This window comes from Poecilia reticulata, chromosome 1 (genome assembly GCF_904066995.2).
Source record: "Poecilia reticulata chromosome 1, P_reticulata-male-v2, whole genome shotgun sequence".
In the NCBI taxonomy this organism is placed as follows: Eukaryota; Metazoa; Chordata; class Actinopteri; order Cyprinodontiformes; family Poeciliidae; genus Poecilia; species Poecilia reticulata.
This window is the reverse complement of record NC_088830.1, coordinates 23942378-23954934: the sequence shown is the minus strand read 5'-3', so window position 1 is coordinate 23954934 and position 12557 is coordinate 23942378. Positions and strand designations below refer to the sequence as shown.

The following is a 12557-nucleotide window of genomic DNA, read 5'->3' as shown; positions in this document are numbered from 1 at the left end:
ACCACTGTTCTAAGCCCCGCCCACCTGTCAGCTACTTAAAACATGCTGAGATGCGACACTGACCACTGAGGATTTTACCGGTCCAGAACCCCAGCTGTCTACTCTTTGACCCAGACTCTTGAACCGGCAGAACCCACCTCGGATCTCGTCTCCATCTCCAACCTGCGCAGTCTAAGCTGACTTTTCATTCTGTTGAGGGACAAATAAGGACAGGACATGACCGGGGCGTGGAAGGGACTGTCTACATGTTGGTGTGTGTTGATGCTGATTCACTGTCTGGCTCAAACAGGTAAGACGTTTCATCCAAAGTAAAGGAAGATCACTGTCTAAATGAGTGCGGGTTGTTATACTGAGTCATGCCGGTGCTGTTTAAATAATCCCATTATAATGCCAATAAAATGCAGTTTAATTCTGCTTGTTTCACATTAAAACGGATGTAATTAAATTAACACTGTTTGACACCCTAGTTTTTCTCGTCTTGAAATCTCCAACTGAAATTTACTTTCAATTTTAGCTCTTACTGTGATGGATTTCCTGTTGAAAACCTGGATGATAAAGTTTTGCGAAAATAACCTCGATGAGGTTTGCGTTTGAATGAAACGTACGCACAGCGCTGTGATTGGTTGCTTCTGCCGTCAATGCACGTCGCAGCCAATCAAGTTCGCGGATTTGGATTTTTTTTTCTTTCCAGGTGGGCGGGACAAACTTTTAGACGGTTGTCAAGGAAGGAAGTGGCTAGAAAAGTGTGCAACTCGCTTTAGCTGCGCAAACCTTTTCGACAATTTTCTATGACATCGACTTTCACAAGATGCAGCTTCTAATGCGAGATTTTCTTTTAATTCAGGAGGGAATATTTTGTTAGAATGACACTGCAAACATTACAGGATGTATGTGAAATGGTACAGATAGTTTTAAATACAGATTATTGTTTACAGATGGTCAAAAATATGGAGGGATATATACATATATATATATATAGCGAGAGACTAGAAATTACTATATTTAGAGATATAAGATGCAGTTGATGATTAGGTGATTTTAACTATTTACATTTTCCAGGTTTTTTTTTTTCTTCTAAGATTTGTCAACTAAAAATGCAAAGGAAAAAGTAAAACAACCTTTTAGGATCCTGAATCCATCATATAATGCTGAAGGGGCATGTCGCCTATGATTAGCTAAAGGTTTATAAAATCAAAGGTAAACTATGTGAAAGGAGAGAACGGTCCTTAACTGTGTGCAGTTGATTCATTTAACCAGCTTATGCAGATATTCACCCACAAATTTCTGCTCTCTTCAAATAATTTTCCTAAATCTATTTTTTTCTGTTTTGCTGCCCTTATTTCCAGTCATCAGATTTTCCAGATGGTCTCTCTCTCCCTCTCTGTCTCTCTATGTGTGTGTGTGTGTGTGTGTGTGTGTGTGTGTGTGTGTGTGTGTGTGTGTGGAGAAGTTATAGAGAGCGATAAATCTGGCTCTGGTTTATTTAATGTAGCGTCACTTTCTGTTGATCGTGCTTCTAAAATAAGTCACTCTTTCCAGGCTGAGGCCAACGTAACTTTACTTTCATCCACATATGAACCAGAGGAATCGTTAATCCAGGTTAATTGTTAAACTATTAACCATGTTAGTTCCCTAAAGCTAGATCTGTACAACTTAATCATCCAGGGAGCCACAGTTGCTCATTTTCCCTTATTGGGCTCTGACTGGTGACTGGAAGAATACATAGAGAAAATCTGATTTATTATTATAATTTTTTTATTCATTAAATGCATCAGTCTAAACATGTATCAATCTTGTAATTTCTTTTTTGAAAACCCAGAATTAGGGTGAGTGAAACCCATAACCCAGCCCCGATCCACTAAGTGAACTCAGACCTGGGTGGATCCATATTTGATCCAGAACTAGTCAGCAGCTTGGTTTCATCCTGTTTGGTTTCAAACAGGATCAGTAACTCATCGCCCAGTGACTCCTGTAAACTCTCAACAATCAAAGCTCATCTTTATGACTTACCCAGCGTGATGTATGCACCTGCTGGTTATTAACTGCTGACCCCATGTTTGACCACATAAAAACACCTCTTTGTGTAGGTTCTCACTGTGCACATATCACAAGGATTTACCACTAAATAACAGGACTGCCTTATGCTCTCACAAGGGAACATTGTTGAGCCACAACGTCCCAACAACTCGTCAAACCACTCTGCCGGTTTCTGCCGTCAAACAGGTCTCACCTTAAGTGTCTTATTGAGCTCAAGGTTGATTGTAGTGGCTTTTTGCGGAAATGCCTCCTTACATGGCATGTAGTGAGGTGTGGTAGTTGTATAGTTAAGCACGGATTGCATTTGCTTTTCCGCAGAAGCAAATGAAGTACTGTCTTTGCAGCATCCTAGCTGTGGTTTGTGATTCCCAGTCCAGCTTTTGATTGGTGTTTTTCCGTTGTGCAAATGGGCCGGTCAGTCAGTGAGCATTTGCTGTTTGGGGACTGTTTCAGGCAGTTTGACTACGACTCTGCGATGCTTTAAATCTGGAAGTCTGAAAACGACATGCACTCACTGTCAGAAGTGGCAATTGACTACAATTTAATGACTAAGCTTCTCTTTGAGAACTTTTGAATTAGAAAGAGTTAACCATGGTTAATGGGATGATTAACAGTGGAAAACTGAAGCGTAGTTTGGAGTGGTTCCCATTTCCTCCTAACCTCAGAGATGAGGTCAGGATTCTGGAGCTGGGATGTGACGTCAAATGTGACCCACTTGTAGTCCCATTTTTTCTGGCGTATTATAAAGTTGATTCCTAAAAAGGTAAAGCGAGTGGAAGGCGTTGTACTTTTTTGCACAGAAGAAGTTTGTCAGAAACTTTCTCCTTCTGCAGTCTTCCTGGATTCCCTGTCATGTGTGCTCATTAGTGTGTGTGCTTTACTGATTCCTGAAATAAGTAATCAGAGGAACAGAACATTCTCGTAAATGTTAGTACATCAGATTCCTCCCAATCGAAGCAGTAAGGAGACATTGTGAAATCATTTCTTGTAGCAAGCTGTCTAACCAGTCTCGTGGTTTTTCTTTCATCACTCTATGATGCTGGCAGCTGGACAGACTACCTGCTCTCTGTAGAGTTGCATGTTGTTGTAAGAAATGCCATCCTGGGGCCAATCAGCAACTGGTGGTGTGATGGTTCAACTCCTCCCATGCTATTGTCTTAAAGGGACAGTCTGACAATGGGCCCAGCCTCCAGGTGACTGAGGACAAAAAAAGGCAGTGCAAACGGTGATGGAGGATGATGAGAGAGGCCCCTGTATGTTCCACCTGTGCTCTTCTGATGCTTTGGCTGCTGCTGTAACCCGCTGCTGATAAGGCCTTTGAGCTTGAAATAAAACACTTTCAGTGTGACGGCATAAACTTTTAAAGTTTAACCCGGTTAGTCAGTCTACTGCTACCACATCCTTGTTAAAAAATAACTCTGCTTCCGTTCTGGTGATAAAGTTAGGGGTTTGTTCTCACACCTTAGTACAAGTATACAGTGGACTAGAATAAATGTTTTCATTAATCACTGACAATATAAATATGAAGAAATTTAAAGTAATATTCTTTGAATGTCAAAAAGGCAAAAAGATAAATAGTTTAAGGCGTAAAATGATGCTTGCTTCATTAGAAATCCACGAGGAATCTATGGCAAGAGAAGATCACAACACTGTGGTCCCTTTCATAAAAAGCTTCCTGAGATCTGCCCACTTGTGAGAGTATCCAAAGATATCACATATAATCAGCCCTAAGTGGAGAAAAGCAACTCATAAGATAATCTAAGTGGGGAAAAAAATTAGGGAAACAACAAAGACTTTACCAACTGACTTAGTCTGCTAATCACAAATTAAAAATATCTCAAAATGTCTTGAATTTAATTCTTAGAAATTTGCAGAACCTGCATCCAGGAATGACATCAAATGCAAATGAACTAAGTTATGGTTCAAAAATGAAAGACCAGTGGGATCTGCTAATTGATGTGCTTTGAGGACTACTTACTACTACAAATACAAGCTAACAAATGATGTTCTCTGAAGGAAATTATATATTCATGAGTCAAAGACTTAATAACACCAAGCAGCTATTTCAAAGTTTTACAAACCAGGCAGCCATTTTGGATGTTGAAGTCAGGGTTGGTGAGAAACCTTTGACTTCCTCACTCAGAATTGTGACTTTGAGACCATTCTGTTGATTTTTCAAACTTTAAACTGGGAAATTTAGACTTCTGAGTATAAAGAACCTTATAATAATGTGTTGTCCTTTTAGTTAATAACAGAGGGAAAATGGAAAAGAATGTTTTCTTCTTTCTGTGCCGTTTTTGTAAAATTACACAAAGTCGTAATGTACAATTATTTAAAAAATGTCATACTTGGATGCTGGTCTCGTCAAAGAGTTGGTGTTACTCCATATCTTGCCTAACCATGAGTCAAATGTTAACGTAATTTTGTAATCTCTGAGTTAAGCAACAAACAAAAGGTGTGGTTTTCACACTGTTCCTTATCTGAACTCCAGGAACCTTCGATTGGAACTGGTCTCATTGTGTACAATTTTGGGTCAAACATTAACTCTAAGAGGATATGAGTTGTGTTGACACACGCAGCTCACGCTGCTACAAGAACCTTTTATCCTGGAGACGCAAGCTGAGCTAGAATTGCTGATAACATCCACAGAGTCTGTAAATGTTGGTTTGTCCCGGTGTGACATTACCTTCGCTTGTCATCTGCAGATGCAGCCTTCATGTGCAGCTCCACTCAGTTTAAGTGCGGAAACGGGAGATGCGTCACCCGCAGGTGGATCTGTGACGGAAACAACGATTGTGGCGATGGGAGTGATGAACTAGAAGCTGTCTGCTGTATGTTAGTTTTTCTTTATCATGAGTATTTTTATTTCACTTAAATGAATAGAAAGAGATGCATTATTTCTATCCAAGTACAGAAATTTCAACCTTTATTCTTGATTCCCTCCTCAGCGGCAAAAACGTGCATGGAGTCCCAGTTCAACTGCGGGGCACCTTTGAACCAGTGTATACCAAAGAGCTGGCATTGTGACGGCAAAGCTGATTGTGACAACGCCGCTGATGAGAGAAACTGCAGTAAGTATCCCACCAGTACAGACTCTTATCTGGTCGGTCGCTGGAAATTCATCCAACAAAAAGCAACCCAATCAGTAACAGGTTAATAATTAAAAGGCTGAGAAATTATTTGAAGTGGAGCAAAACAAAGCGTAATTCAAACTGAGGGAAGTACATTATCCATTAAACTATATATGATTATTTCTATGTTCACTTGAAATATAATGTAATTTTTTAAAGATTAATGTGCTTAAACTGTTGTACTGGCTATAGGTAATATGTGTTTTGTAAGTGTAGGTTTACCATGAAGAAATGTGTACATACATTCACTGTAATTGTAATATCTACCCATAACACAAACTATGAACTGTTTGAAATTCTGAGCATGTCATCACATTAACTTATTCTCCTTCCCCTTGCTTTCAACACAGCTATAAAAGAATGCAAGTCCGGTGAGTTTAGATGCACCAATGGTCAGTGCATATCCAAGGCTTACGTTTGTGACAAAGACAAGGACTGCTCTGATGGCTCAGACGAGGAGGATTGTCCCAAGCCCACCTGCCACCCTCGGTCCTTCCAGTGCAACAATTCAATTTGCGTGCCAATGCTGTGGAAATGTGACGGAGACAGGGACTGTCTGGACGGGTCTGACGAGTGGCCGGAGAACTGCGAGGGGAGGCAGCCGTTGAAGAAGCCGTCGCGATGTGGCGCCCATGATTTTGAGTGCACAAACGGTGAATGTATTCATAGGACTTGGAGGTGTGATGGAACTCCTGACTGCTCAGACCAGTCGGATGAATTCAACTGCAGTAAGTCGGTCCTCTTGGAGTTTGACTTAATCCCTCTTATCATTGTTGTCCTATCTTCTAAGCAGTTTGGACAATTTTTCAGGTCAGCCCAGCTGTCATGACGGTCAATTCCAGTGTGGGAACGGTGTCTGTATCAGTGAAGCCCTGAAGTGTAACTCTGCGAACGACTGTGGGGACAACAGTGATGAAGCTGGCTGTCAAACAGGTGGGCCTCTCATTCAAAAGTACCATTACGAGGCGCCGTGTTTGTATCAGAAGTAGAGGTTTTCATGTTGTAAGGTGTTTTTTTTTTTTTTCTGCAGTTTCTCAAGTTCCTGTTGTGTTTCCACAGATAATGTGTGTGAAGGTCCAACCAACTTCAAGTGTGGCAGCGGGGAGTGCATCAGCATGGACAAAGTATGTGACTCAAACGGAGACTGCAACGACCGGTCTGACGAACCTCTTGAGTGTGGTAAGCTACCTTCTGGCTAAACATCCTCTACCGTTTTAATATAGGCAAACTGGCAATACGGCAGCGTTAACACCCAGCTGGCATGAGGAATTACCTGACAGGTTTTATATTTATTTGTGCCCACAGGCAAAAACGAGTGTTCAACAGGAAGTAACAGTTGTTCTCATCAATGCAATGACCTGAAGATCGGCTACAACTGCTCCTGCCCGGCTGGATACAGACTGAAGAGTGACAATCGAACATGTGAAGGTACAAAAAGTGTGTTTAAGGTTCAGTGTGTAAAAAGCCACCAAACTGTGACGGAGTCATACATTAAACTGACAGAGATTCTCTTTAGTGTATGAGTTGTCCTCAGTATGCTGATCTCTTGAACCTGTGTTCATCCATCTGCAGACATTGATGAATGTGAAGTGCCAGACACCTGCAGTCAGATCTGCATCAACCTGCCTGGAAGCTACAAGTGTGACTGCAACGACGGCTATCAAATTGATCCAGTGAGCAAAACGTGCAAAGCTGAATCAGGTAGCCACATTGTGCTCCTCAACAATACTTTCCCTCTCAATAGCCCTGTCTGAAAACTAAAACCGACTCTCTTGTGTTTTCTGCAGGGACAGTGGCCACGCTGTTCTTCACCACAAAGCACGAGGTCAGGGAGCTCACAGTGGACCGCAGTGAGTATACCAGGCTGATCCCAGAGCTGAAAAACGCTATGGCTCTGGATCTGGACATGCCGAACAAGAAGATCTTCTGGTCGGACCTCTCTCAGAAGAAAATCTTTAGGTAAGCCTGACAGATTTTAATTATTTTGTCTCTCACATTTTAAATTAATTATCTCTCTCTAAGTCCATGCTGTTGTCTCTTTCCCCACAGCTCAAACATTGACATGGCCAGCAACTCTGCTAATCACAACGTTGTGATTGAAAACGGGATTGAAGCCCCAGAAGGCCTTGTTGTGGATTGGATCCATGGCAACATCTACTGGACTGACAGCACCTTGAAGACCATCTCTGTGGCAACTACAGAAGGCAACAAAAGGAAGACCCTCATCGATGAGAGACTTGGGAGGCCCAGAGCCATCACAATTGACCCGGAAAATAAGTGAGGAGAAATGTCCTTTGAATGATTTGGTTCTTTTAAAAATTAAAGCTCATTTTGCCAATTCCATGTTTTTCTGTGTCCTCTTCAGCTTTATGTACTGGACTGACTGGGGAGATGAGCCTAGGATTGAGAAGTGTGGACTCAACGGAGTCGGTCGTGTCGCCTTGGTGACTGATAACATTGAATGGCCCAATGGCATCACCCTTGGTAAACAGAGCTCTATGGAAATCGGAGTTGAAACAAAGCATGTCATTTCCCTGTCTAATGAGCCACATTTGTGCCTTTCCCTCTAAATAGATATGGTAAACCAGCGTCTGTACTGGGTGGATGCCAAGCTTCATACTATCTTCAGTGTTGATGTTAACGGAGGGGCCAGACACACGGTCATATCTGGTGAAGAAAATGTCCATCATCCCTTCTCACTGACTGTCTTTGAGGTCAGTGACGACATCTGTTATTCCTCAGTTAAAACACAGCTTACTGAACATTGTATGATGCATGCAGTCAGTTGATTAAATGATTAAATGTTTCATTTCTTCTAAAACAGGAGAAAGTTTTTTGGACAGAGTCCTTCCGTGGCACAGTTTCCAGTGCTAACCGCCTGACAGGAAAGTACATCAATGAATTGGTGACTGACCTGCAAAATCCAGAGGGCCTTGTTCTTTACCACAGCCTGAAGCAGCCAATCAGTAAGCATTCATTTCAACATTTACATAAAACATTAGCGACAAAGAGAAATCCTTTTTGGGGTTTTTTTTCTTTCTTCTAGCCATACCAAACCTAATCACTACCACTAACCCTCTTGTTACTGTGGAAGGGAAACTAAAATGTAGCTATTTTAAGTAAGGTGTTCAAAAAAGCACAACAACAGGAAGGGCTGCAACAACCATTTAAACTTAAGTTATTTTCAACAGAGCGAAGTTTATTAAGACTGCTAGAACAAAGGCTGAGACTTTGGCACATGGAGGTCATTTACTCCCTTTGCCCTTTCTTACTTTTGAATTAGTGGTTTTTTGCCCAACTTATTAGGAAAAGGAAGCATTTGCCCGATATCTATTCATAGCCCTCAGGGATGCTTTGTTGAACTGCCAAATAGGTCATTTGATTCTGAGCTAATTTTAATAGGCAACAGGAAAGTTGAACTCTAAATTAAAAAGTCATCCTTTATCCTGTTGAGCTTCCAACCTCCGTCTGCTATTAAACATTCTGGATTTAAATCCAAGCATTAAGGTTAGAATGAACATTTTCTAGGAAATGCATATCAGCAATCCTGGTTGAGTTAATTGTTAAACAATTTTAATGACGGCTTAACATGTCAACTATGTCATCATTTATTTTAAGATAAATAGTAAAATCTTGCTTTAGTGCAAGTGCTCACACACACAGTGTGACACCCTTGCTGCTCCTTTAAGTACAATTCTTTCATGAAAGATCTGAATTTATAGTTTCAAATCATCTCAAAAAAAAGGAAATGAGAAGTCGTCTCCAAATCTCTGATAAGTTCATTTGTGAAACGTGTCTTGAATTGATGTCATTACAATGCTTTCTTTTAGGCATTAACTGGTGCAGAGAAGGCAACAGCATAAATGGAGGCTGTGAGCACCTGTGCCTTCCTGCTCCTCTGCTTGACGAGAGCTCTCCTAAATACACCTGCGCCTGTCCAGACAACATGGTCCTGGCCGCTGACATGAAGAAATGTGTGGCAGGTATGTTTCCTCTGCTCAAATATTCAAAAACCTTTAGATTCATCCTCCGGTGCCGAGAGTTAACTCTTATTCTCTGATGTCTCGTATGTGCTCAGCTGCACCTCCTGCCAGGACTGACCCACCTGTCATGTCCAAGACGACCACCACTAAACCAGCTACACGTGGCACCACACCTACCTCATCTGTCCGGACCACAGAGAATCCTGCTGGCACTGCTCAAGGTAAAGCAAAATGTGAAGATGAACAAGAAACATGCGATTTGTTACCAAAACTTGCAAAAATTATTTTTAATTCATTTTTCTTGGTCAACACACATTTGGTCATTGATTGTTTTTCCAAACTTATGTTCTTATAAGGCGGAAAGAAATTATTTTCTTTTTGACAGCAATGGAAATAATAAACTACTCATTCTTTAAATTATTTTTGACATATTACATACGGTTTTAAATTTGTAATAAAAGAAAAAAAAAAACGGCTATAAAAAGCTACATATTAAAAAAAAGAACTGTATTCTTGCTTTCTTCTTTAGGCTTCCAAAAAGCCGTGATGCCTGAGGAAGCTCCTGCATCTCATCCTGTTGCTCTCTACGTTTTTCTACCACTCGGTATGTTCCACCTTTTATCCGATCCATCATTAAACTTAAACATTTAATCTTGGCAGTCTTTTTTTTTTTTGTTTGTTTGTTTATGATGTGACATGGATGCACTTTCCTCCTTTCTTTCCAGCGATCATAGCGGCACTGGTGTGTGGAGCGGTGTTGTTTTGGAGAAACTGGCACAGGAAGAACACCAACACCATCCACTTCGCCAATCCCGTGTACCAGAAAACCACCGAGGACGAGGTGCACATCTGCAGGAACGGCTCCGACGGCTTCGTCTATCCCGAGGTAACCCGGCATTGTTCTCCGTTAACAGCTTCTTTCGCATGGCTTTGAAACTTTACAAGCGAATCTAAATAATCCTTTACATTCTTGTTTTTTTTGCAGAGGCAAATTGTGAGCATGGATGACATGGAAATTGCATGATCTGAAGAACTTTAGCTGAAGATTTAATTTTTTTTTTTTTTTTTCCCTCTGGGGAAACAAGACCTGCTTCTTCACAAGCCCTCCCCTTTTTCCAGTGACCTCCTTTTGTCGTTTGTTCTCGACCTCAGCACTGTGCCGTACAAGCCTGCAAAAGAGCTTCTCGTAACTCTAGTATGGCAAACGAAAGGAAGCATGGGTACAAGCAGGCACGCAGAGCAACACGCAGTATCAGAAGACGATGCTAATCTGGGAGCTTTGACTCTTTTGATGCTGCTTGAACATACTTGGTAACACAAAATCACGTCAAAATTTTAAAAAATCACATCATCTTGCCCCTTCACCGTTTCATACTTGCTCTTTCTTGAATTGGTTTGGTCAGTTTGATTTGTGGCATTTAATTGAAGTCAACTAGTGCAATAATTGTAAAAAATACCAAGAAACACTGATGCCTAGGTGAATATGTAAGAAATAGTGGGTTTATGGGTACAAAACAGGACAAAATGTGAATGTGTGGGTTTGAAATTGGCTGCAAGAACTGGGGAAAGGGGCAAATTGACCCAAAGCCCACTGAAACCTACATTTTGCATTTATTGTATTTATTTCATAACAAATGTTTTCGCTGCAATGCATGTCCGACTCTGAAGTCGTTAACTGTAAAGTCTTACCGGTTAATGTGTGCCTTGTAATGACACTAAAGTAGTTTGGAGAAACGTATCTGAAGCCTTGCTGATCTCTCTGCCTTCCACACCGTGGCCTTTTCTCACTCGGGAACCAGGGTTGTGCATTTTATTTGGCTCCCATGTCAAACAGCCTTTTGTTGTGATCTGTAATGCTCATCGGCAACACTTTTGCGTTGCTGCTGACTTTGTTTTGTCCAATCACCAAATACGCTGCGGCCATTTGGAGCCACAGGTGGTTTACATTTTGAAATGAAGAAGCTGCTGAGTCATTTTGACATCGTCCAAAGTGAAGAAAATGTTCGTTTTTGTTGTTGTTAATAAGTAATTGTAGCCGACTACCTTTTGCAACATTGTAAATAGTTGTAAATATTTTTTTTGTAAAATGTCTACTTGCTCACATTTGTAAATAGAATGAAGAAGTACGTGATTGGTTGTTTTATTTATTTATGGTTTGTTTGACATTGTTCCCAGCCGGCTGTAATGAATATCTCTAAATGGTGAAGTCTGACCTGAACACTGTGCAGCTATTATTCAACTGATGTCAGTGAAAGCTTTGAATGGTTGATTTTGCATACAAGGCGGCGCACCAGGGTTAGTGCTTTACTTTGCTCCAGAGAGCAACTATTTATGGTGTCGTAGCAAGAATGAAGAGACCTTCTGTTCCTCTTTCCCCCTGCATGTTGTCTCTCTCTCGTGACTCAGATTATTTATTGTGCTTCCTGTGTTCTGTTACTCTGATGGCCTGATCGTATCGTGGGATTAATGCTGCATTCGAGTCCCCCTGGGAAGTGTCATTACTCTGATCTGGGAATGGCTACACCAGACTTGCGTTGAAGTCGACAACCAAAGATGCATATACTGATTTAATTCATTTTAACTAACCTCATTCTGTGCACTGAGACACTACAGAAGATCCTTACAAAAAGGTTATTCCTGAAGCTTTTAGTATATTTTACATGCACAGCACTCATGTGAAATCTCAATTTCGGAGCTGGTTGCAGACTTCCGACCTCCTAAGTCTGGACCCAGGGAGCCTCAAATGCAGCATACAATATTTTTCAAAAGACTTGATGTTTTCTTTCTGTGCAGAATATACATGTTGAAGTTTGTTTTGTTCTCATCACCTTGTTCATTTTTGTTTGAGGAGGACCTTTTGTTTGAAATAAAAGAGCTTTAATGTTTATTAGACTGTTTTCCAAGTTCATTTATAACCATGTAAATGACTGATGTCAATGCAGGATAATTCACTACAGATCGGGGAGTGTCTCCCATCTGTCATTCCAGGCATTCTGATTGTGAAGTATGTTAGGCCTGTCCTACTTTAGTCAATAGGACTAGCTGATTAACAGACAGGAATGGGTCGTCCTTCCCAGGCAGAGCTAATTATTTTAACATTAAGCTTAACAGACGTCTACAAAGAGCTTAAACTTAGATTGCCTGGAATCGTTGCCAGTATGCTCCCATTTACAAAAATCCCCTTAACTTGAGCTGGTAGGTTGGTTTTACTTTCAAATCTGAATTTTTTTTTTCCCTCTTGTATTTTCAAACAGCAGAACTGCTATCACAGGAAGGGGATTTTTATTTTCTCTGGCCAAAATAAACAAATACCATCAGGTCATATAATAGTTTCACCTGCTGTCAGTAGTGTGTATAGTCTTACACTGAAAATGTAATAAAACTTTATCCAAGTACATACATTTAG

General features: G+C 40.8%; 1 protein-coding gene across 1 annotated transcript; it reads left to right on the top strand.

Annotated features, from left to right (window-relative positions):
* On the top strand, window positions 1-12038 carry ldlrb (low density lipoprotein receptor b). The gene is made up of 18 exons (XM_008415230.3): window positions 1-289; window positions 4743-4868; window positions 4986-5108; window positions 5519-5896; window positions 5979-6101; window positions 6228-6347; window positions 6474-6596; window positions 6741-6869; window positions 6956-7127; window positions 7218-7445; window positions 7534-7652; window positions 7743-7882; window positions 7993-8134; window positions 8999-9151; window positions 9247-9372; window positions 9681-9755; window positions 9877-10037; window positions 10137-12038. The coding sequence occupies exons 1-18, from the start codon at window positions 217-219 to the stop codon at window positions 10173-10175; spliced, it is 2550 nt and encodes an 849-aa protein (XP_008413452.2). The 5' UTR covers window positions 1-216; the 3' UTR covers window positions 10176-12038.
* The last annotated feature ends 519 nt before the right edge of the window (window positions 12039-12557 follow it).

What these genes read in the sequence shown, in the direction of transcription:
- ldlrb (XM_008415230.3), top strand. Translation starts at nt 217, where the DNA reads ATGACCGGGGCGTGGAAGGGACTGTCTACATGTTGGTGTGTGTTGATG. An exon ending in TGACGAACCTCTTGAGTGTG is followed by an intron (nt 6,348 to 6,473) that starts GTAAGCTACCTT and finishes TTGTGCCCACAG; the next exon opens with GCAAAAACGAGTGTTCAACA. An exon ending in TCTCAGAAGAAAATCTTTAG is followed by an intron (nt 7,128 to 7,217) that starts GTAAGCCTGACA and finishes CTTTCCCCACAG; the next exon opens with CTCAAACATTGACATGGCCA.